The sequence below is a fragment of the Schistocerca americana genome, chromosome 3 (genome assembly GCF_021461395.2).
Source record: "Schistocerca americana isolate TAMUIC-IGC-003095 chromosome 3, iqSchAmer2.1, whole genome shotgun sequence".
In the NCBI taxonomy this organism is placed as follows: domain Eukaryota; kingdom Metazoa; phylum Arthropoda; class Insecta; order Orthoptera; family Acrididae; genus Schistocerca; species Schistocerca americana.
Genome location: NC_060121.1, coordinates 35,522,599 through 35,547,601, shown reverse-complemented (window position 1 = coordinate 35,547,601; position 25,003 = coordinate 35,522,599). Strand labels below are relative to the sequence as shown.

At 41.5% G+C, this 25,003-nt stretch overlaps 1 protein-coding gene across 3 annotated transcripts in view; it reads left to right on the top strand.

Moving 5' to 3' along the window:
• LOC124605189 (activated Cdc42 kinase Ack) overlaps positions 1-25,003 on the top strand; it is a 509,613-nt gene that overhangs the window by 160,623 nt on the left and 323,987 nt on the right. For all 3 annotated transcript variants that reach the window (XM_047136704.1, XM_047136705.1, XM_047136706.1), the window contains one exon: positions 3,707-3,958. In XM_047136704.1, coding sequence (XP_046992660.1) covers positions 3,707-3,958 — 252 coding nt within the window. The remainder of the gene's footprint in view (positions 1-3,706; positions 3,959-25,003) is intronic.

The following is a 25,003-nucleotide window of genomic DNA, read 5'->3' as shown; positions in this document are numbered from 1 at the left end:
TAACTATCCCTTCTGCTGATGCATAATCTGGAAAAAAGTTCTTGCTCAATGGCTTTCATAAAAATGTGCATGCTGTGTACAATATGTATGTCTTAAATATTTCTTTGATGATTATCACCTTAAAAATATAATGTAAATCTAATAGTAAATAAAATACAGATAATTAATCGCTGTAGTTCTTGGAAATTTTACTTTCATTCAAAACTTCACCCCATTATGTAACTCAATTTTTTAAAAATGTTAAAATTAAGTAATCATAACTAAATGTATGTAAATTGAACTGTTTGAATATACTGAAATTTTTGTAATTAATAAGTCAACATTGCAAGGAATGAAAAGAATGGGGACAAAAAAAAAATCACGCTAGCAATGGGAATCGAACCCGAATTGACGAGTTGGCAGTCGGTTTGCTTGACCACTGTACCATGCCACTGACTTACAACTGTTGCTCAAAAATTCCTCAGACCACTCGAAAATCTTTAGACAGTGTTTTATTTTTTGCTGTGGCCCCCTCAGATGAGATATTTTAGTAACTTGAAAGGGGCAACTACCTCCTGCTTCTCACATTGTTTGAGCCAACTCAGTGAGCCCCATCCCGTGACCTCTCCTTGTGAGCTCTGCTTAGACAATCTTGAATGCAGCTTTGGTTTCTGTCTCAGTGCGTTTTAGTTTCTTGTCTGCTGAGCAAATACACTACCTCCATTTGGCAATAGTCTATTCTGTGTAAATGCACTTAGATTTTCTCCATAGATCTCACTTCTATCAATTTTGGGTTCTAACAAAGTTTCTGTACCTAGTGTTATGTGAGCTGCATTGATTTTTAAGAGGGCTTCAGACTCTTGACACTTTGTTGTGAATGCTTTGACAATGAATCACTAAGATTTTAATAGTCTTGCCTGTGTTGTACATTTCTTTGGATCTTGTACTGACACTTACAGGTCCCCCACAGTTATTGTTATGTATACTGGATTGAGAGTTGCCTAACATAAAACCAACCAACATTGTGTGCCACCTACACAGTCACCTGTCTGGGTAACTGCATCTGCAAAAAGTTGCAGTCAAGCTTGTCACAGAACATTTGAAGTGTCCGTTTCAATACTTGTACTTGAGTGAGAACCAGGGGGCCTCAATGAGTTCTAGAGACAATGCTTCATCAAAACTCTTTGAGTAAGGCTGCTCATCTCAAGCTCCTCTGCCATTCACTGAAATAATCAAGGTATGACCTCTGCGCCCAGATGGCAGACACTGTTTTTTGCCCTATGGGCACCACACTCTGTAGTTGAGCCCCCAGGCGAACACACTGAGTGCCTCGTGTTCCTTCTTATACCTTGCTGCCCATTCACATGGGCGTGTGTAGTTGAAGTTGATAAAGCAAAGTAAGTTTTGGAGGAGGCTTTTATCAAGTAGCAGGTGTGAAATGGTCATTGTCATTGTACATGTTATTGTCATTGTTTTCTCTGGTGGTTGTGGTGGTCTTGAATGTTAAATTTTGACTGGTAGGTTACTTGCTATTCTGAATATAGGGTGTATACGACCCGGGAATTTTTTCATCCGGGAGAAAACCGGGAAATACCCGGGAATTTTTTCATCCGGTAGAAAACGGGAAAACCTGGGATTTTTTTAGAATTCCGGGATATATTTTTGTTTTAGTTTTCAGTTAAATTTTTGTTATTTTGACTGGTAAGAAATAATACTCTAACAAAGGATATTACTGCATCCCTCTGCTGCAAAATAATACTGCAGCAATAAAACATGAATGAGAGAAAAAAAACTAAAATAAAACTTAAGTTGCAAGGGAAATGTGCCATGTGCACAACGAAACACAGTGCTCATACAAGCGTTTGCCAGTAGCAAAATGTGTAAAAAGGCTTTAGGTAGACTATGCAGTGGTTCATAACAACAAATTGCGTCTGATGAGCACGATGTCAGAACAGTTTACATTAGATTCTTGTGAGCATTTGTGAGCGGGCCCACACGCATGCGCAGTTGAGTCACACATGTACCTTCTCCCTTCTGGCTACAAAAGTGTGGTTGTTAGCTGTATAAGCAAGCAGCAAGATGCTATCTGGAAAAATTTTACTGGTGTGCGCAAGCTGCCATATTCACTGGTAGCAAACAGGGGTATCTGCCCTGGGCGGCAATTTCAGTCAAGCATTAATCGCCTTGCAGAACAATGAAGTTATTTTTGTCAGTTTGCTAAAGAAACATGGCTTTATTAATCTTTTCCGCTGAGGCAGTCAATTTATTTGAAATGAAGTGTTTAATTCCACACTATTGGCTAGTTCCAGCTGTTCTCTGCATTTCAAAAGAGCATGTTTTCATCTTCTAGCACCAAAAATGAGATAATGCAGTAGTGGTAGTCCAAGAAAATTTACAACCGAATCTGGACTTATGAATGTCCACTTGAAGCCGAATTATGCATTTTAGTATGCTTCACGAAATTCCTCTGATGTCTTGTTTCTTTTGTGACATAATGTAAGATCTTTAAATGGTTTACGCGTACGAATACACGGGCTTCCTGCATCGTCATAGCTGCGCAAGCGCAGTAAAGCCTGTTATCTGGCGCTTTCGGGTAACTGCTGAAATGAACCTCTTTTTTTAAAGGTTGTGGGAAAATATTGTGAATGATTGATTGAAAAGCTTTACTTTCAAAGTAAATTTCCTTTTACGCAAAATGAAATAAGTGAGAGAATGTGCGATGAATTTCTTTTTCTTAAGTCACAGAGCATTTGACTCTCATTTAAAAATCAACTGTTTGAGGATGGCCATTTAGTAAAAATTTCGAGCCCAGAAATCAGATATTTATGTCAGTATTAAAAATTTTACTGGCACATTTGTGAGATGCATCTTAAAGTGTAACACGCGCAAAAAAGATCAACATTATATGTGAAGCTTTAGCTTCTATTGCAGCTTATTAATCGTCGAGACCAATATTATATGTGAAAACTCTGCTTTTCTTGTAGCAACACTGTGTATATTAATTTACATCATTAACTTTTCCTATTTGTGTGTACGCGCTACTTAACAGTGATAATGCTATTGGCTGACTGCATCAAGTGTCCTAAGCTCTGAATATCCCCTGTATCAGGTGGCAAGATCACATGACACGAGCTATGAGTGGCTTACAAAATGCACTGCAATCTCGATTTCAATGCTTCGGGAAGTAATATGCGGTGTTTTGTGGATTTCGAATTTATACTTTCGTAATACGAAAATGTGCAGAGTACATGGTCTTTTTTTCTGAGTTTTGTTTTCTAGAGGGCTGAAAAATTCTATGCTGGTGTTAAAACCATAACCATTCAAAGTACTGATAAATTTTACAGTTCCGAGAAAAAGTATACTGTCATTTAACAAGGAAAAAGTGTATTTTCACGCGGGAGAAAGTGTGTTTTCAACTGGGAAATCCAGGATTTTTTTTTCCTTGTCCACATATACACCCTGGAATACAATGGAAGGCCCAGGGCCTGAGCAAGCTTAAGATCTGACATGATGGACACATCACTATCAGTAGGGTCGAATATCAAATATCTCTCTCTCTCTCTCTCTCTCTCTCTCTCTAGATGCACTAAAATGAGTTTAAAGGCATTTTGAATTACCTTCTGCAACTTTTAAACATCTAGAGCACTAAAGAGAAGTGCTATTTTGTATCAACGTAGTGGTACTTTCAAAGGTAGTACATATTTTCCACATTCTCTGGTTGTTTCAGCATTGTGGGAGTATGCAGTTCAAGTGGCCACAGGCATGGCATACCTGGAATCGAAACGATTCATCCACAGAGACTTGGCATGCCGTAATGTGCTGCTCGCCTCAGTTGATCGTGTCAAGATCGGAGACTTTGGCTTGATGCGAGCCCTCCCACACCATGAAGATTGCTACATCATGACTGAACACAAGAAGGTTCCATTTCCGTGGTGTGCACCCGAGAGCTTGAAGAGTCGCCAGTTCAGTCATGCTTCAGGTATAGTTCAGCAGCCAGTTTCATCATCCGTATTTTTCTTTAAAAATTAATAAGTTAGCACATTTAAGATTTTATATTTTGAACTGATTTTTTGTTTAGTCTCTCAGTAAACATATGAGGGCTGAAAATATTTAATTCCTCTTTATGCAGAGTGTCTGATACAACCTCACTTCGCTCTGAGCTCTTACTGTGATTAGCTGCATAGTTATTGTTCCAGAAATTGGACAGTGATATGGTACAAGCTGTGCAGTTATTGTGGCTGAAATTGAACAGTGTGATGGGAGTTTACTACACTGATTGCTGGGAGACTCTGTGTAGTTACTGTGGCTAAAATTGGACTGTGTAATGGTAGTCCGCTAGAGTGATTGATGGGACGAGCGGTGTAGCTATTGTGACTGAAATTGGACTTTGTGACCAGAGCTGTATGGAGGTGATTGTGTGCTCTTGCCAAAACTGCCAAAGCTTTTAACAAAAATGCCAAAGCTCTCTTTCCACCCCACCTCCCCTCCGCCTCTCCCCATAAAATTACTTTTTTACAGTTGCCTCTATGCAGAATTAGCAACCTTTATCATTTCATAAGTAGGTTAAAAGAAAATGAATCTTTATTGAAAAATATTGTTTAAATGAATTATCAGTGAAAAATATTGTACAGAACATATTAAAAGTATCACTTAAGCAAATAGTTTCAAAACACTGAGGGGCACGCATCTCCTGCTGCGAGCAAGGGTCCCCAGTCCTCCTGTGTGTCCAGGGTTAAGAATAGGCCCGAGGTATTCCTGCCTGTCGTAAGAGGCGATTAAAAGGAGTTTCACGTGTTTTGGCCTTTATGTGATGGTCCCCTGTAGGGTATGACCTCCGTTCTTCAAACTTTTCCCCAGATAGGGGCTAACGATTGCGGTTCGCATGTGGTCCCTTCTCTCCCAACTGGAGTCCTTCCCTTTACCACCTCTACTTGTAGTCTGTTCACGTACACCTCCATGGTGTACGCCTCGGCCACAGCTTCGTCTGGACCTTTTGCATGCCCCTAATGACTCCATTAATCCTGCTGGTCTCCGCTGTCATTTCCTCTCGATTTTTGACGTGTTCCGGGGCTCTGAAGCGGTTTACACCGACAGCTCAATGGCTTGTGGTCACAAAGGCATCGCATATGTTCATGGAGGACATACTGAGCAGCACTCCTTGCCAATTGGCTGCCATGTTTTCACTGCAGAGCTGGCAGCCATATCTCGTGCTCTCGAGTTCATCTGCTCATGCCCTGGCGAGTCATTTCTCCTGTGTACTGACTCATTGAGCAGCCTACAAGCTATCGACCAGTGCTACCCTCGCCACCCACTAGTAGCGTGCGTCTTCTGTTTCTAGCATCTCTGTTGTTTTCTTGTCCTCTTTTGTTCCTTTTAGTGTTCTTTGCCCTCATTTCGTTCTTGTGGTTTTTCCTTTCTTTCCGTTTTGCGTTGTATGTTTGGTCCGTTTTATTCTCACAGTTGTGGCATTGTTTTATTAGGAACAAGGGATTGATGACCTCGCAGTTTGGTCACTTCTCCCGCCTTTAAACCATCCAAGCAACCATGGACTTCTTTGCACTTGATATCTAGCACAGTAGCCAGTCCTTTGTGGTGGGGCCACCACGTAACCTGTTGGTTGTAGCCCCCTGACCACACAGGGATCACTCTGCTGATGCCTGCGCCATTAACACCACCAGCAGTCTCTAAGCATTCACGAGCTGAATTCAACGCACAGAAGTACGACCCCAAATCATTCCCCTCCCTGGCCGCACCATGAGAAGAACACCAGGCTAAGGATGTCAGCGGATCTTGTATGTTAGAAAGCTGGTGGGGAATCTTTCATGGCGATGAAGCCTCAGTTTTTTGTTGATCATTTAGAGGACAAGTTTGGGAAGGTGGAGGGATTGTCAAAAATGAAATCTGGCTCAGTCTTGATCAAAACAGTATCCTCTGCCCAGTCACGGATGTTACTTGCTTATGACAAGTTGGGGGATGTTTCTGTAACCATCATGCCCCATAGGAGTTTATATATGGTCCAGGGTATCATATTTCACAGAGACGTTCTTTTGCAGTCTGACGATGAGCTGTGCGCCAATTTAGAGTGGCGAGGTGTACAGTGTCTGGTGTGTCCAGTGGGCTCAGAGGTATAATCAGGTTGTTGCCGGTGCCTACATCTTGGGCTTCAAGCCTTCAAGGGTGGCACATTACCCGAGGAGGTCAAGGTGTTGGTCTACCAGTGTGATATAAAGCCCTATATCCCTCCCCCGATGCGGTGCTTTAAGTCCTGGACGTTTGGCCATATGTCTTCCCGCTGTACTTCCAGCGTCACATGTTGAGATTGTGGACGCCCATCACATCCCAGTACTCCATGTGCCCTGTCTCCCATCTGTCTGTGTCAGCTGCGGAGAGCAGCATTCGCCTTGCTCACCAGACTGCAGGATTCTCCAGAAAGAAAGGGAAATCATGGAGTACAAGACCCTGGACCGACTGAACTACACGGAGGCTAAGAGAAAATTTGAATGCCTGCATCCTGTACACATGACATCATCTTACACTGCCGCTACAACAGTTCTGGCACCATCAGCTCTGCCAACCCCAAGCCCGAAGACTACACCTGCCCCTCGATTGTGGTGGTGGTGGTGGTGGTGGTGCATTTCCCTCCCTGTTGCTCATGCACCACCTCCTTCGGGAGCAAACCCCCCCCCCCCCCCCCCCCCCTTAACCGTCGGGGACATCTGTCCCCACTTCTAAGCAGGAGAAGCTTAAGTCCTCTTCTGCTCCTCTCGCTAGGAAGGGGTCCCTTGGGTCACTCCCTTGCCAAGGTTTCTGCCAGTGGGAAAGATGACACTCGCCAGTGACTAAAGAGCTCAAAAGCAGAGGTCCTCTCATCAGGGAAACCCAAGGACCAACGAGAGAAATGTAAAAAGAAGACCCCCTAAGACCAAGGAAATTGTGGTGGCACCCACACCACTGCTACATACAAGCTCTGCATCTGACATCCTCAGATGCAGATTCTGGCGTCCGCTGAGCACCTAGATCTCGCCAGACCCTCAGACAGTGGATATAGACTGCTCAGGCAATAAGTCGGTGGCAGCAGGTGACCCTGAGGTGTAAACTGCCTCATTGAATGTTCCATGCCTTCCCAGTCTTGTGATGATGTCATCCTCCAGTGAAATTGCGGCAGTTTTTTTCACTGCCTTGCTGAGCTACGGCAACTGTTAAGCTTCACATCTACTATCTGCATTGCCCTCCAGGAAACATGGTTCCTGGCAATGCGGACCCCTGCCCTCCCCAGCTATAAAGGGTATTACAGGAACCGTAGCGACTATAATTGAGTGTCAGATGGAGTTTTCGTTTGTCCTAAACTCAGTCTGTAGTGACACCGTGCCCCTTGAAACCCCTCTTGAAGCTGTGGCTGTCAGAATGAGGACAGTGCAGGAAATAACTGTTTGCAATGTATATCTTCCTCCAGATGGTGCAGTACCCCTGAATGTATTAGCTACACTGATTGATCAACTCCCTAAACCTTTTCTACTTTTGGGAGATTTTAACGCCCATAACCTCTTATGGGGTGGCACAGTGCTTACTGGCCGAGGCAGAGATCTTGTAACTGTACTGTCTCAGTTTGACCTCTGCCTCTTAAATACTGGGGCCGCCAAACATTTCAGTGTGGCTCGAGGTAGTTACTCGGCCATTGATTTATCAATTTGCAACCCAATACTTCTCCCATCTATACACTGGAAAGCACATGACGACCTGTGTGGTAGTGACCCCTTCCCCATCTTCCTGTCACTGCCCCGGTGTCACGCCCATGGACGCCTGCCCAGAAGGGCTTTAAGCAAGGTGTACTGGGAAACTTTCACTTCTGCTCTCACCGTTCATTCTCCCCTACACGGTAACATCAGTGTAATGGTTGAGCAGGTGACAATAACAATTGTTTCTGCGGCAGGAAATGCAATCCCTCGCTCTTAAGGGTGCTGCCGGCTTAAGGCAGCCCCTTGGTGGTCGCTGGAAGTCACTGAAGCAATTAAGGAGCATTGACAAGCTCTACAGCAACAAAGCAACACATTTCCCTGGAGCACCTCATAGCCTTTAAACGGCTCCATTCCTGCATTCGCCAACTTATCCAACAATGGAAGCTGGAGTGTTGGGTGAGATAAGTCTCGACCATTGGGTGCCATACATCACCTTCCCAACCCTGGACACAGATCAAATCTCTGTCGGGTACCAGACCCCAACAGGTGTTCCCGGTGTTACCATAAATGGCGTGTTATCTACCGAAGCAAATGCGATTGCTAAGCACTTTGCTCGATCCTCTGCGTCTGAGAATTACCCCTAATCCATTCACACTCTCAAACGGTGGCTGGAAGGGAAAGTCCTGTCATTCACTACAGGCCACAGTGAATCCTAAAACACCCCATTTACAGAGTTGGAGCTCCTCAGTGCCCTTGCACATTGGCTCAGACACAGCTCTTGTGCCCGATCGGATCCACATCCAGATAATTAAACATCTCTGATCCGAGTACAACCGACATATCCTCGTCATCTTCAACTGGAACTGGTGCGATGGCGTCTTTCCATCTCAGTGGTGGGAGAGCACCGTCATTCCGGTGCTCAAACCTGGTAAAAACCCACTTGATGTGAATAGCTATGCCTCACCAATGTTCTTCGTAAGCTGCTGGAACGTATGGTGTGTTGGTGGTTGGGTTGGGTCCTGGAGTCACATTGCCTACTGGCTCGACATCAGGGCGGCTTCCACCAGGGTCGCTCTACCACCGATAATGTTGTGTCCATTGAGTCTGCCATCCGAACAGTCTTTTCTAGACGCCAACACATGGTTGCCGTCTTTTTTGAATTACATAAAGCATACGACATGACCTGGCAACATCATATCCTTGCCACATTGTATGAGTTGGGTATCCCGGGCCCACTCCCAACTTTTTTGCAAAACTTCCTGTTGCTCCGTACTTTTTGTGTCCAAGTTGGTGCCTCCCATAGTTCCATCCATATACAGGAGAATGGAGTCCGACAGGGCTCTGTATTGAGTGTGTGTCTATTTTTAGCAGTCATTTCCGATCTAACTGCAAGTGTCGGGCTCCCCGTCTCAACTTCTCTGAATGCAGACAACTTCTGCATTTTGTACTGCTGCTCCAGTACTGGTGTTGTTGAGTGTCACCTACAGGGAGCCATCCACAAGGCGCAGTCATGGGCTCTAGCCTATGGCTTCCAGTTTTCCGCTGTGAAAACGTGTATCATGCATTTCTGTTGGCGTCGTACCACTAATCTGGAACCAGCACTTTACCTGTCGATTCTTAGGTCTGGTTTTTGACGCTCCTTTGACCTGGCTTCCCCATCTTTGTCAGCTTAAGTGGAAGTATTGGCTGCACCTCAATGCTCTCCGCTGCCTGAGCAACACCAACTGGGGTGTAGATCGCTCCAGGCTGCTGCAGCTCCACAGAGCCCTTGTTAAATCAGCCTTGACTGTTGGGATGTGATTTATGGTTTGGTAGCACCCTCAGCATTGTGTTTGCTCGACCCATCACACCATTGCGGAGTTTGGATAGCGACAGGAGCTTTTAGGATGAGTCCGGTGACAAGTCTATTGGTGGAGGCTGGAGTGCCTCTGTTGAAGATCAGACATGCACAACAGCTCATCAGTTACATTGCACACATTCATAGCTCTCCTGAACATCCTAACTACCATCTTCTTTTCCCAACCATGGCAGTTCGCCTCCCGCATAGGCGGCCCTGGTCAGGGCTAAAGATTGCGGTTCGCGTGCCATCGCTTCTGTCTGAACTGGAGTCCTACTCATCACCACCTCTCCTTGAGGTCCATTCAAGTACACCTCCATGGTGTAGCTGTAGGCCGAAGCTTCGCCTGGACCTTTATCGTGGCCCTATGTCTCTGTTAACCCTGCGGCTCTCCAGTGTCACTTCCTTCTCAATTCTTGAAGTGTTCTGGGGTTTTGAAGTGGTTTACACCGACGGCTCGATGGCAGATGGTAATGTTGGATTTGCCTTTGTCCACAGAAGCCATATTGAACAGCATTCCTCACCCGATGGCTGCAGTGTATTCACTGCAGAGCTGTGGCCGAAAGCTTCATGTAGTGCCTTTTTAATTGTGCCTGTCTGCAGCTTGACGTGTCTTGTTTACGGTAAGTTTCCGTTGTTTGATTATTTCCATACAGCTTTCTTCCATTCTGTGATGTCTTCCTTTGTTACTCTTCTCTATAGCTTTACTCTTCTCAGTGACTATTCTATTCCTTCCTTCCTGTGTTTATTCAACACATTCCAAACAACATCGATTTCAAACTACAATGTGTCAATGATAGTCGATGTGCAACACAGGCTACGTGACTGCGTGGATTGCTGATAAAGGATCGGGTGGCCCCGATTATTTCCTCTGATAGTTATAATTATGTGATGTTTAAAGCTTTCCCGGCGTACTGATTGTTCCATAAAAACACAGGAGAACTGCCGGATATCAGTAACTTTCTGCCACGATATTTCGACACGGAGTCTTCTGGCCATCTTCAGGTGAATGCCACTGTAGTAGTACTGGCGAGTACGCGCTGAGCTCCGCTATTTAAAGCCTTCTGAGGTGACATTGCGCATGCGTTGCTCAGCGTGCGCGTTCATAACGGTTCCGTGCGCTGCGCCTCGCGCCCTCCACTGTGAAAGCCTGGCATATCGGTGTCAGCTCGATTTCCATCTTTATGCAGATAACTACGTCGACTACGAAGTTTCTCTATAACAGGATTCCAAGCAGAGTTCAGCTGATAACCGCTATCTCGATTGATGAGAGTCTCGTTGTCAGACAATCTTATTTCCACAGATTCATTGATAAGATTGTCTGACAACGAGACTCTCATCAATCGAGATAGCGGTTATCAGCTGAACTCTGCTTGGAATCCTGTTATAGAGAAACTTCGTAGTCGACGTAGTTATCTGCATAAAGATGGAAATCGACCTTACACCGATACGCCAGGCTTTTGCAGTGGAGGGCGCGAGGCGCAGCACACGGAGCCGGTATGAACGCGCACGCTGAGCAGCACATGCGCAATGTCACTTCAGAAGGCTTTAAATAGCGGAGCTCAGCGCGTACTCGCCAGTACTACTACAGTGGCATTCACCTGAAGATGGCCAGAAGACTCTGCGCCAAAATATCGTGGCAGGAAGTTACTGATATCCGGCAGTTCTCCCGCGTTTTTATGGAACAGTTATAATTATATTTATTCCTATTGATCCCACTTCATCCCTCATCCAGGTATAGTTTAGAGTCTTGTTTTCCACACTCGCTCATGTCACACAAATGTGTAATCCCCAACCCAACACCCCTGCCCCTCCACTTCCCGTACTGTGATATGCACACACTCCCATACCTCATCCTTTCCTTTTCTCTCAAGTTTTCGTACACTTGTAACATATTTATGCATATTTTCTTGGTTTCATACAGTTTCATGTATTTTTCCATATTTTTACATATTTGTGTGTATTTTTCCATATCTGTGTGTACTTCTTCATATCTACACATGTTTCTGTGTGTCTTTATATATTTTTTACATATCTCTTTGAATCTTTTTGCTGATCCAGCTCCTCTCACAATCATCAACACCTATTTTGCCCATTTATGCATCATTCCCATTTCCTTTACTCCAGTCCTGCTGCAGTGGATCCCTGCTCCATCTTTCTGCACCATTTCAGAAAAGTATCTCTTTTCTTGGCTTAATGCCAGTCCCACATTCTACTTCCCAAATGCTGCATAAACCATGGAATCTCCCCAAACAGCATAACCATAAAAATTCCTTTCTCTGTATCCCACTCTTCCTTTCACAGTGACCTTCACATTTTCAGATTCTGCCAGTCTCTAGCCCTCACAAACCTGGCACTGCAAAAACATGTCTCCATGGCAGAGACATCACAGAAACACCTCTGCTCCCTCCGTAAGATACTACTACTGTGCAATCCCTGCTTTGTACATAATATTTTTGAAATTGAGTCCCTTGCTCTCCAGCACCTGGAAGAGCATTCCAGACAGTACCTTCATAAGTTATCCAACCCCTACCACATCCACAGTGTTCCTCCTCATCCACTCCTCACAGCAGCTAAATGCTACCTGCCTGACCTTGTCAACTTGCCACATTCCTCAAAACTCCCTACTAGCACTCCACCAAATCCAGAGCTGAAACATCTCCGTAACACTGTTGTTAGCAGTCCCACCAAGACCCTCAGCTCCACAGAAGTTTCAGAAGTATCAGTCTGAATGTAACCTTGCTGGACTTGTCATGGACCAACTCTCCTTCTCCCGATCTCTGCAGTGGAAATACTTCTTTGCCAACAGTCCCTTCAACCAAAGCCAACGTACTTCTCAATTCAATAACCTTTACCAACAGCCGTGTACTTTGGGTTATTTTATCTTGAACGCAACCAGCCTCAGCAATTCATTTTGCCATCTTCAGGCCCCATATGCTTTTTTTGAATCCACTAGCTTATTGTATGGTGCCATAAAACTGGATACTGTGAATTCCAGTTGTTGTGCAACTGATTCATACTAAACATTGAACCCTACTTCTCCCAGTTCATATGACCATCCAACTGCAAATGATGAGAGTGCACTACAATGATACATGTGGCTGAAATATGACTGTTTGGTGGGAGCTCACCAAGCGATCTATGTAATGAGCTGTTGTAGACTCTGGAACAGCAGCTATTTATCCAAGAGAATGAATATAACTGCACTGATGTTAGCTCTCTCTATTGCTGTGTAAAAAGACATTAAGCTGCCAAACCTGGAACCATGAAACAGTGTGATAAATGTAGAGTTGGAAGGCTGTTGTGAGCAATTGATGAGTTTAACAAGAGAAGAGGTGATTGGCGGCTCCATGGCATAGTGTGTGCACCAGAACCGATTTTGCTGACAGTAAAACAACAAAATACGGCCAATGCTGATTTTGCTTCCAATTCTAAGAGAAGAGTTGAAAACAACTGACTCAGGCAATCACTTGGCTGTAAGTTGCTGGCAGAATCAGTATTTCACAAGAGCATGGAACTCGTACAATCACTTTGCTCGTTCACCGTTCATCAGTACAAGAAGATGAAACCAACTGGACTAAAAAATAACCTAAATATTGGCACCCTTAATATATTAACCCTCAGTGGAAAAATGGAAGAAATGACAGATGTACTGACAGAGAGGAAGTTAGATATATTGGGATTAAGCGAAACAAAGTGGAAGGGAAAAGGTGAGAAGAATTTGAGAGGAGGAGGAAAACTGTACTGGAGTGGGAATAACAGATCTGGAAGAAATGGTGTGGCAGTGATGGTGAATAAGAATTTACAAAGCTGTATTGAAAATGTGAGATATATATCAGACAGGATCATAATCTTAAACCTGAGAGTCCAAAAAGAAACACTAAAAGTAATCCAGATTTATGCACCTCAAGTGGGATGTAGCGAAGAAGAGAAGATGGACTTTGAAAATGTGTTAGAAAACCGTGTAGAGAGTGCTAATATAGTGATGGGAGATTTTAATGCACAGGTAGGCAAAGACAGAAACGGATTTGAGCAAGTATTGGGATGTTTTGGATGTGGAGGCAGAAATGAAGAAGGGGAAAGACTCCTGGATTTGTGCCAGAGGAATGGAATGAAAATAGCAAACAGCTGGTTTATGAAGAGAGAAAGTCATGTTATCACCAGATACGTTGGGGATGGAAGAACGAAGAGTGTAATTGATTATATTCTAGTAGATAGGGAATGGGGAGAGAAAGTAACAAATGTGAAGGTAATTCCAAGTGTGAGTGCAGATGGAGACCATAGATTACTGGTGGGACAATGGAAAATGAATCAGTATGTGAAAAATAGAAAACAGAAGAAAGTGATGAGGATACGGGATTGGAAATTGAAGGAGAGTGAATGTGCTGAGAAGTACAGAGAATTAATAACACAAAAATTTCCAAAAGAAGTTTACTGCGATGTAGAAAAAGAATGGAGTTTATTCAAAGACACTTTAGTCGAAGCAGCACAAAAAGTATGTGGCAGAACATCTGGAAAGGAAAAAATAAGACAGATAAGTTGGTGGGAGGATACCACAATCCAAGCAGTTTGAAGAAAGAATGGAGCATGGAGAAAATGGTGGAAAACTAAAAATGGCGAAGACCATAAAAGATATATAGAGGAAAAGAAGAAGTGCAAAGAATCAGTGGAAACAGCAAAGAAAAACACATGGGAAGAGTTTACAAAAAAACTTGAAGATGTGAAGAGCAATAAGAAAATGTTCTATAAAATGATGAAAAATAAAAGGAAGGCTTCTGAAGTACCAGTAAAGATGGAAACAGAGGACGGTACCATTATTGAAGATCCAGGGAATATAAAAGATCTCTGGAAAGAACATTTTAAGAAGCTGTTAAACGCTGCGGAGCAGGTACATGAGGAAACAACAAATAGTGGAGAAATTGAGAGAAGTTGGGAAGCAGAATTAGGACAAATTACACGGGAAGAAATGGAAAAAGCTGTGAAGAAGATGAATGGGGGGAAGCCCCAGGACCTGATGAAGTATCAGTGGACATGATAAGAGCAGCAGGTCCAGTGGGAATGCAGTGGATGTATAGAGTACTATCAAGCGTGTGGAGAAATAGTAAAATACCTGACGACTGGAGAACAGGAGACATTGTTCCCATCTTCAAGAAAGGCAATAAAAGACTTTGTAAAAACTACAGAGGAATAACCCTCATGAGTCATACAGCCAAGATTTTTGAGAGAATTTTACTAAATCGAATAAGTGAAAAGATAGAAAAGGAGCTGAGTGAAGAACAGCATGAGTTTAAGAAAGGAAGGAGCATGATCGACCTGATATTTTCTATCCGTCAACTGATGGAAAAAAGTTGGGAGTATAACAAAAGGGTGATAATGGTTTTTATAGACATAGAAAAGGCATATGACTCAGTTGACAGGGAAAGACTCTGGGAAGAACTGAAGTAGATAGATATAGAAGATGGATACGTTAATGTTATAAAGACAATGTACAGAGGCCACAATTGTAGAATTAGAACACCATTGGGGAACTCTGAATACTTCGAAATAAGACAAGGACTTAAGCAAGGAAGCATTCTATCTCCTGCGCTTTTTAATGTTGTTATGGAGGGAATGAATAGGGCAGTTAAAGATATAGTAAAAGAAAAAGACAAAAAGATGATTTTTGCGGATGATATGGTAATATGGGGTGATAAAGAGGTAGATGTACAGTTACAGCTTGATGCGTGGAAGGAAATAATGAAAAGGTATGGATTAAAAATAAATAAAGATAAGAGTGAAGTAATGGTATTTGGAAGAGAGAAAGGAATCAACGGAAATATTACCTTGAATGGAGAACCCCTCAAAGTGGTAGAAAGTTTCACTTATATAGGGAGTGAAATATCTAGGGATGGAAGAATAACTAACGAAATTAATAGGAAGTTACAGAAGGGAGTCAATTTCTACCAAACAATAAAACATCCGATTTGGAATAATGAAGTTTCAGAAAGAGCAAAACTCCTTATGTATAAGAATTATTACATCCCTATTGTCACCTATGGTGGAGAAACATGGACAATGACAGAAAGGGACTGGAGCAGACCGCAAGCAGGGGAAATGAAATTTCTCAGAGCAGTTAAGGGAAAACAAGAATGGACAGAGTAAGGAATGTAGAGATTAGAAAGGACCTCAAACGAGTAAGTATGAGAGAAGGAATTGAAAGAAAGAGATTAAGATGGTATGGGCATGTTAAGAGGATGCATGGGCAGAGACTCCCCAAAATTATCGAAGAACTAAAGATGGATGGAAAAGACCTAGAGGGCGCCCAAAAACATGGTGGAAAATGGGAGTGAGAATATCTGTTGAAAGGAGAGGTGTGACCTGGCAGCAAGTGGAGGAAGAAAAGTGATGGGAGGACCGAGCCAAATGGAGAGGACTCGTCAGCACCCAGACCCGGCAGTAGCTGGAGCGGTATTTGGATATAGATAGATAGGATATAGATAGATGGAACTCGTACAATCACTTTGCTCGTTCACCGGAAGGTTTGTGCTCAGGGAGGTCTGTGGACACTCATGCCTGAAAATGTGAGTCCAAAGATTTGAATCTTCTGAGCAATTTTTGTCATTTTAAAATACTAACAATGAAGCTTTTTTCTACATCATCATGGCAGGTGAAAGTTGGATTCACTGGTATCAACCTGAAACAAGATCTCACTCCAGGAAGTATCCAATAAAAATTTGTCATGGAAAAAAAATTAAAATACAGTCTTCAGAATGATTCATAAATGCAGAAAACACTTCCAGCATGTTTCCGTACTTGATTTCAAAAGAATATCTCAAATTTCAGAGACTCAATAAACATTTACATGGTTTTGAATGAGTTGTTACTTCTTATTCTTTGACTTAGCATTGCACTTGTAATGTGTTGCAAGCAATCATAAAAGCTGCAGCCTTCAATCATCACGTGGTCGGAGCCTGTCGCAAAGTGATCCAGGCATCACTCTCCTCCCAATAACTTAGTGCTCCCCACTGTAATGGAACTGACCAGTAGACCTCATTTTGCTATATTATACACTAATTAAAGTTGTGTTAAAAAGCATTTGCTTATTATTATCTTAGGTTAGGTGTTGCAATCAATAATTGATGTTGAAATTGTATGTTCTTTGTAGATATGACTGCGATCTTTGGTCACCAATTGGTTTTTTGGCCACTTGAATTCTGGTTGCGGTTGAGTGTAGTCGTATTCAAGTTCTGGCAATACATATGTGGTGGTCCTTTGGTTTTTTTTTTTTTTTTTTTTTTTTTTTTTTTTTTTTTTTTTTTTAAACCGTGGAATCCTGCTTCATGATATGGTTAGTCCAATGATAAAAAAGCCGCACCTTTCCTTGCACTCAGAGCAGCAAAGGAATCATCTCCTAGACAACAAGAAGCCATAGGGATAAAGCAGACTCAGCAGCATCAACAAAGGAGACATCATGGCCAGCTCTACTAAGTACTATACAGCCATTAGCCACACTGTAACGGTGTCCTTATGGAGATAACTTCTTCAGCATAGTAGAGATGGCCTGCGATACCACCACTCTCATCGATTGGACTGTAGGCGGTCTTACTAGCTCACTGCTCCCCACCTCTCTCAGGTGTCAGAGTGCAAGCTAGCTCACTTGCTTACCTATCCCCACGATTCTTAAGGATCGGATTGCAAGCTAGCTCCCTGCTCCCCACAGAAAACATCGCATGGAGCAGAGTACTTGGCGACTTCAGGTGTCACTCTGTTCTCTGTGCTCTATACACAGTGAAACAGCTAACAACTCACTTTAATGACTGAGCACGTCTCCATCCAACTTCAGCTGTTAATTCTTTATATCCTCATTTGATCTCGTATAGTCATCTTCTTGTGTTGTTGCTCTTCTGTTTTCTTGTTGTGTGAGTGTTTTTGTTAGGTTTACTATTATGTCTTCTTCTATGACTGTTGCATTTATAGTTTCTTTCGTTGGCGTGTCAGTAGCCTTTATGCATCCATTAATTAATTTGGGTGGATAGGATACTAAATATAACAGTTATTTTAACATACATGATAGTCCATGTATACAAGTTGTCTCAGGAGGAATGGTCAATATTCAGAGATAGGACAAGAATGATCATTTGAAGCAAAAAACTAAATATGGACATATGTCCTATTCCAAATGGTTTCCGACACAAAACATATTTAAAATTACTTTTGTATGTTTTTGTTGAATAACACGAAATCCATGGCCTCTGGTGAAAACTAATAGCAGTAGACAATTAAACTGCATCAAATTTCCTTTGAAAGAGTGCTATTCATTTCTCCTCAAGGACTTAATGCTTGCATGAAGAGAGTGAGATAATATGCTTTGAGGTCTAGGTAAGCCAGTTTGAGATAGTTTCTCAACTTGATGGACCATGTGTCCCACATCAAATTATTCATCTCCAATTTGTCGACACCACTATAGTACAGTGTAAACGATGACAATGTACAGAATAATAAAGAAAATAAGTAACAATGTACATTACGTAAGTTCTATCTCAGGAACCATTCAGAAGAGTGCATATGTCTATGTCTACATGAAGTTTTTTGCTTCAAATGATCATACCTGCCATATCTGTGATTATTGACCATTCATCCTGGGGCAACATGTATATTATGTTTAATTTTTTATTTATTCATTTAATCAGAACAGATTAATGCCCTCAGGACTCCTGTTACATCAGACCAGTGTTTTATGTGTAATTACAAAACTTATTACTATCACAGTTACTTAAAAAATTATATTATTTTTAGTATGATATCTCTTCCTCTTCTCTCTGCATGCAGTAGGCATTTGCCTGTTATGCCCTCTTGGCTGAAATTGTCGATTTTCCTCGGGCTTCCTAAATATCTTCTGCCCAGTAGGTACTAATCATCACCAGTTTTGGTAATCTGTTGTCTTCCATTCTTTTGGCATAGTCCTTCCAGTTGTTTCTTTATTCTTTAATCTGCTCATTTAAGTTTTTCACTCTCATTTCTTTTCTGATGTCTACATTCACTCTCCCCTCAGACAGAATGTATGTAGCTACTCTTCTTAGCAATTGTATCTCTAGTGCTTGTATTCTGATGGGAGCAAGTGTTTCTACTGTGTTGCCCAGCAAAGAGTTTCAAGGTCTAGGGAGCAGTAGCTATTTTGAGCAGTAGTGGGTCAACAATAAGCTTGCTCAAACAGTCCACGGGTGTACTGCCAGTCCATAGTGTCCAACGGGCACAATATTTCGGCACGATGGCGATGTGTCTGCTTGCCGAAAGTACTGGTTTAGTTGCTTGGTTGGGACTATGGAATCAGCTGCAGCTTGTACTTCACCTGCTCTTCCCTAGATCACACTAGCTTTTCCATAGAGCATCTGGTCTTTATGTTTTAGATTAATGTATTGGCATGTCTTAGTTATCATTTCTCTCAGTTTGATTGATTCTGTTTGCTTTCTGCATGTAATCAGTTTTATTTTCAAGGATAGGAAGTCGTTTGAGAGTCCAATGTGCAGTGTCGACAACATTCATGGACTGTTTTAGCTCTTCCATTAGCCAAGGTGCAGGTTTTCCCTTCAGGTTTCCAGTCTTTGGGGAAGCACATTTATTATGTAACAGAGTTAGTTTGGTAATGATGTGAGCTGATATTCCAGGTACGAATTTCTGTGCTTGTAGATTTTGTGGCAAATATATATGTGTGGGGGCCTGAATACAGGCTGTTGCATTTGAAGAAGAAACTACACACTTGAATTTCACAGTGAAGGGGCAGAATATTTATGTTAGTGTTCCTAGCGTTATTTGCGTGATCCTTAGTCGAATTGAATTTTGAAAGGTCAGTTATGAAAGAGGCTATCCTGTCTACTTTTGGAGGTCTATAGAGTACGCACACTAGGCAAAATTTTTTTTTAAAGGGATTTGATATTCATGACCATATATTTGTCTTGTTTGTCATCATTAGTATTGGATGTGAGTAGCATGGTCTTAAACAAGTCAGTGTGTGTATACCAGTACTCCAATTCATCATCTGTTATTTCTGTGATGTTGTAGGACAGTGGAGTCTATATTTAGGGAACTGGAGAGCACCCTTGGCTTGAGCCAGGTTTCCAAGTTTGTTAGAAGAAAGACATAGATGTCAATATTCTGAAATACATGGCAGAGTTCGTCAAAGTGAGTTGAAAGTGCTGGCCAACTATGTTCTACAGTAACAATACAAACATGATGGTAGAAATAGTGGCTGTATGTGTAGACAAGTTCGTAGCTCCTAAAGCACAGACTTTTAGAGTTCATTTGCACTGTTTTTTTCCAGCCTTTATCCACACCATTATCCTGTGATCTCTTGTTCACATGCTATGTAGCCCAAAATTGGGGTATCACATTATTCAAAACTTTTCTCTTTCAGCAGCGAAATCCTCGTATATTATCAGGCTTGTCTTCGGAAGTTTCTTAATCACTATGACTGTTCAGACCTTTTCATATATAAATAATAATTAATTGAAACCTTCAGCTGCTGACAGGTGTTGTTGATATACCTTGATGGGGACAGCTGAGAATGTGTGCCCCGACCGGGACTCAAACCCGGGATCTCCTGCTTACATGGCAGATGCTCTATCCATCTGAGCCACCGAGGACACAGATGAATTGCGCGACTGCAGGGACTTAGCCCTTGCATGTTTCCTGTGAGACCCACATTCCCAACTGTCCACAAGCTACATATGTAATGCACTCATTACTCGCACACACTAAGGTGAAGATTCCCGTAAGAGTTTGGGCAAGCGGTGCACATACAAACTTTATGATTGTGGCTCTGTGTTTTGCAGATCACAACTTCTGACATCCTACACATTAACTTCTGATTATATAATGTGCTATGTTAATAGCGGATGTTTTAATTTTACTTGTGTACTTTCAGTTCTGCACAACAGTGTGTTATCCACATGGCCTTCACCTAGAACAATTAAGAGTGATGTTCGGTACCATTTTACGGAAATGGAAGAACAAGGAAAATGCCGCCACTGTCAGCAGATAATTGTTGTGGTTTCTGTCTTATCGTGAAACCTGAAGAGACATCTAAAATCAAAGCATCTTACAATACCTCTGAAACAATGTGGATCAGGAAGCCAATCAAGATTGCTGTTAATCGATGCAGAAATTCGAGAAATCATTTCTGATGAACTGTCCTCACCAATGTCTGCTTCCACCTCGGGTACAGGTATCCTCCCAAAAAGGCAAATTGAGTCTCGAACACTCTCCAGCCCGTCAGTGTCATCAGGTTCTGGACCAAGTCCTGATTTATCTCCTTTGTGGTGCCCTCACCCTCAACTGCTTTTCCTTTACAACAACCAGTACGTAGTTGTTTTAATATTATAAAGCTGTTCACAGTGAGTAAATGTATGGCATTAGATGTACAGCTTTTAAAAATGATTTGCAGTAAAAATTAAAAATTTTCTGGCCACTGAAAAGGCCGTCCTCCGTACATATGATGCATGGCCGAGTGTAAGCAACATTGGTTTGAGAAGGGTGAACTAAAGGAATACCTTCTACAGTGCTCACAATTTGAAGACAGACAGATTGCAAAATACATCTCAAACTGCAAACTGGGTAAAGTCTGTTATCCCAAATACAATATCAATTTTTTTAGAATCACTTCTGTAATAACAGAAAATGTGTCAGATATGAAATTAACTACCATCGTTTTAAAACTCCCACATATCCCATGCTTTGTACATTCCTTAAACCTTACTGCACAACACGCAACTCAGAAGTCTGTACAGAAAACCATTGATGATTTCAAATGAGTTGTTGTGTTTCTTAAGGAGAAACCATTTGCTTTAAGCAAACTTGCTGAAATGCAAGAAAATTTAAAAAAGACCAAGTGAAATTGAAACAAGATGTCCCAACCACATGAAACTACTTACGAAATGTTTAAAAGATTTAGTTTAAATGAAGATCCCATAATTTCCTACCCGGATTTTAGATGGAAAATCGATCACCGTCAACTTAAGATACAGACTGGGAGATAATGCAACAGGCTTTCCAGATTTTGAAAGTACTTGATGTGGTAACCGACGAAGTGCCCACACAGAAAACAGCCTCAGTTTCAATACTGAAAATCTTGCCAAGATTAATGGAATGGCAATTGAAACCTTTTAAAGACAAAAATAAAGAATGTCCTCAAGAAACAGTCACTGGTTGATAAATTGCTTAAAGGGTTATCAGAATGGTTTGGTGGTATCTCCAGCAATGAAATGATTAGTCAGGCAACATTACTGGGACCCCAATTCAAAAGCAAGGATTTTCGCATGATAAAACATTTCAGGACTGCTACACGAAGGCTGTTGCAGAAATGAAAGTGTTGGTTGTTCAATAAGAGAAAACAGAGCTCATGTCTCAGCCAGTTACTACTGTTACACACGAGACTTCTTCAGTCTGGTAGCAGTTCAATGAAACTATTAGTCAGCTTCTAGCAAGTCACAACCTGGAAAATGAAGCAGTTGTCAAATTGGACATATATTTAGTGGAGGCATATTTGCCTAGAAAACAGCGATACCTTAAACTGGTGGCAAACAAAAAAATTGCTGTATCAATTGGTTCTAAAAGTATTATGTATCACAGCATCATCAGTGGTTGGTGAACGAATATTTTCAAAAGTAGGACAAATATGCACTGAGGAGAGAAAGACTCACCTCAACTAAAATGGATCAAATTTTATTCATAAATGACAATATTAATTAATTTTTCTTTTATGGAAACATATGTGGTAATAGAGACTGTAAATGATGACTACAGATACACTTCAATTACAGTTGTTATAATTCTTATGATTGTGTTTTTTCCAATAAAAATATCAAAATATAACAAGAATCAGTCTTCATTCTTGACATTTTTCCACTTCATAAAGAATATTTAGGATTTTGTTGTAATATTTATAACTTTTGCGGTAGATGAAATTTAAAACTTTTGTATCTGAAAGTTACTAGGGACATAACACAAAGTTATTGCTCCTTTTCATATGTTCTTTCATTAAATTAAAAAGGCACTGTACCATCCTATTACTTATTTTGTGAGTAAACAGTGAGTGGTGAGTCATGAAAAAGAGTTACTTCATTCCAGTGAGTGACCAATTCTGACCCAGTCTCTGAAAAAAATAATAATAAAAAAATAATTAAAAAAAACGGTTTTGCCCATCTCTACATGCATGCTCCCCTTCTATGCATATGTTCAATACCCCTGTGAGTATTATTTGGTACAGGTATCACACACTAGAGCAATTTTCTGGAATGAGAAACATGAATGATTTGTAAGCCATCTCCTTTGTAGACTTATAGTACTTCCCCAGTATTCCACCAATAAACTGAAGTCTACCACTTGCTTTACCCACAACTGAGCCAATGTGATCATTTCATTTCATATCCCTACATAGTGTTATACCCAGGTATTTGTATGAGTTGGCAGATTTCAATTGTGACTCACTGATATTATAGTCATAGGGTACTATGTAGTTTCATTTTGTGAAGTGCACAATTTTTGAACATTTAAAGCAAGTTTCCAATGTTTGCACTACTTTGAAATCTGATAAAGATCTGTCTGAATATTTATGCATCTTCTTTCTTCACTATAGATAACTGTATCATCTGCAAAAAGCCTTGTTACTATTAATAATTGTCCACAAGTTTATTAACATACAACATGTACAGAAGTGTTCCAACATACTTCCCAGCAGCACAACCAAAGTTATTTCTTTATTTCACGATGACTCTCCGTTCAAGATAACATGCTATGACCTCCCTATCAAAAAGTCCTCAGTCTTGTTGCAAATTTATTTAGTACATCATATGATCAAACTTTTTACAGTAAGCATATACGTGATATTGTGTAATGCTTTTTGAAATCAAGGAATACTGTATCTACCTGACTGCCTTGATCGTAAGCTTTCAGTATGTGTTTTGAGAAAAGTGTGAGTTTCAGTTTACGTAATTGATGTTTTTGGAAGCCATGCTAGCTGGCATAAGGATAGAGGGGTGTTTCATTCTATTCAAGATACCACATTGTGTTTGAGATCAGAATTGTTCAAAGATTCTACAACAAATTGGTGTCTAAGATGCTGGATGGCAGTTTTGTGGATCACTTCTACTAGCCTTCTCGTAGACAGGTGTGCGTGTACTTTCTTCCAACTACTGGGCACAGTTTGTTCCTTGAAGGTTCTACAATAGATTATGTTAGGAAAGGGGATAACTCAGCCACAAATTCAGCATGGAATTTGATAAGGATTGCATCAGGCCCTTGAGATTTGCTCAGTTTTAACAGTTTCAGCTATTTCTCAATCCACTGACACGAATACTTACTTCATTCATTGTTTCAGTTGTACAAGGACAAAATTGAGGCAAATATCCTTGTTTTCCTTTTTAAAGGAACATTTGAAAAAGGAGTTCAGAATTTCACCTTTTGTGTTGCTACCATCAATTTCAGTTCCTGTGTCATTCACTGGGAATTGGACACCAACTTTGGTGCCACTACCTACATTTACATATGACCAGAATTTCTTTGGGTTTTGTGAAATATCATTTGACAATATTCTGCTATAGTAGTCTCCGAAGGGATGACAAATTGCTCTCTTGAACCCAAAATTTGTTTTGTGCAGCATCTCTGTGTCTATAACCGTATGCTTTGCTTTACACGTGTTATGCAGTAGTTTTCATTTCTTTAGAAGTTTCTGTCCTGTGACTTTATGGATGATCTCTCCTAATATGAACTGTCTTACTGTGTATATATCTATCCAGTGCCGTGTAAACTAATCTTTTGAACTTCTGCCATAGTACCTCTACATGCTCTGCACTGTGATGAAAGTTTCAAGTTCCTCATTGAGATGACACTATTGATTTTTTATCTAGTTTACTGAACATATTTATCTTTCTGCTCAGTTTAGTCATCATTTTTACTATGACAGTCATTGTTAGCACAGCCACATCATGGTCACTAATACCAATTTTGATATGGACTTCCTCAAAGAGGTCAGGTCTGTTTGTTGCCATTAGATCCAGCATATTTCCATTTACCCCCCCCCCCCCCCCTCCCCCCCCAAAGGGGCTAACCACTCTTTGGCAGGTTCATATTGGACTGCCACAGGGCCTCAGCCTTGCATCAGCTCTTCCTTTCCGTGCTGCATGTCTATCCTCTTGCTATTCTTTTCCCCCTCCTTTGGGGAACATGTCTGGGATGTTTCTGGGAATGTTCTGCATTGTCTGTTGCTGACATAAGAACAGTCTCACCACTGTTTTCGTTGCCATTTCCTTTCTTTGTTTCCCTTCTCCTATCCTTGGCATTTGAGGTTCCTCTCTTTCTTCTTCCGCCCTGTGTTCTCCTGAAGGCTGTCCCACACGTCTGATGTGTAACAGGTGACTGGGTAACATGTAATTCCCATCCCTGGGTTGACAGGTGGGGTTTGCACATACACCCTGGTGCAGGCCAGGCCGGGGGAGGGGTGATTGTCTGAGCTGCCTTCCCAAATTGCCGATTGGTCCCT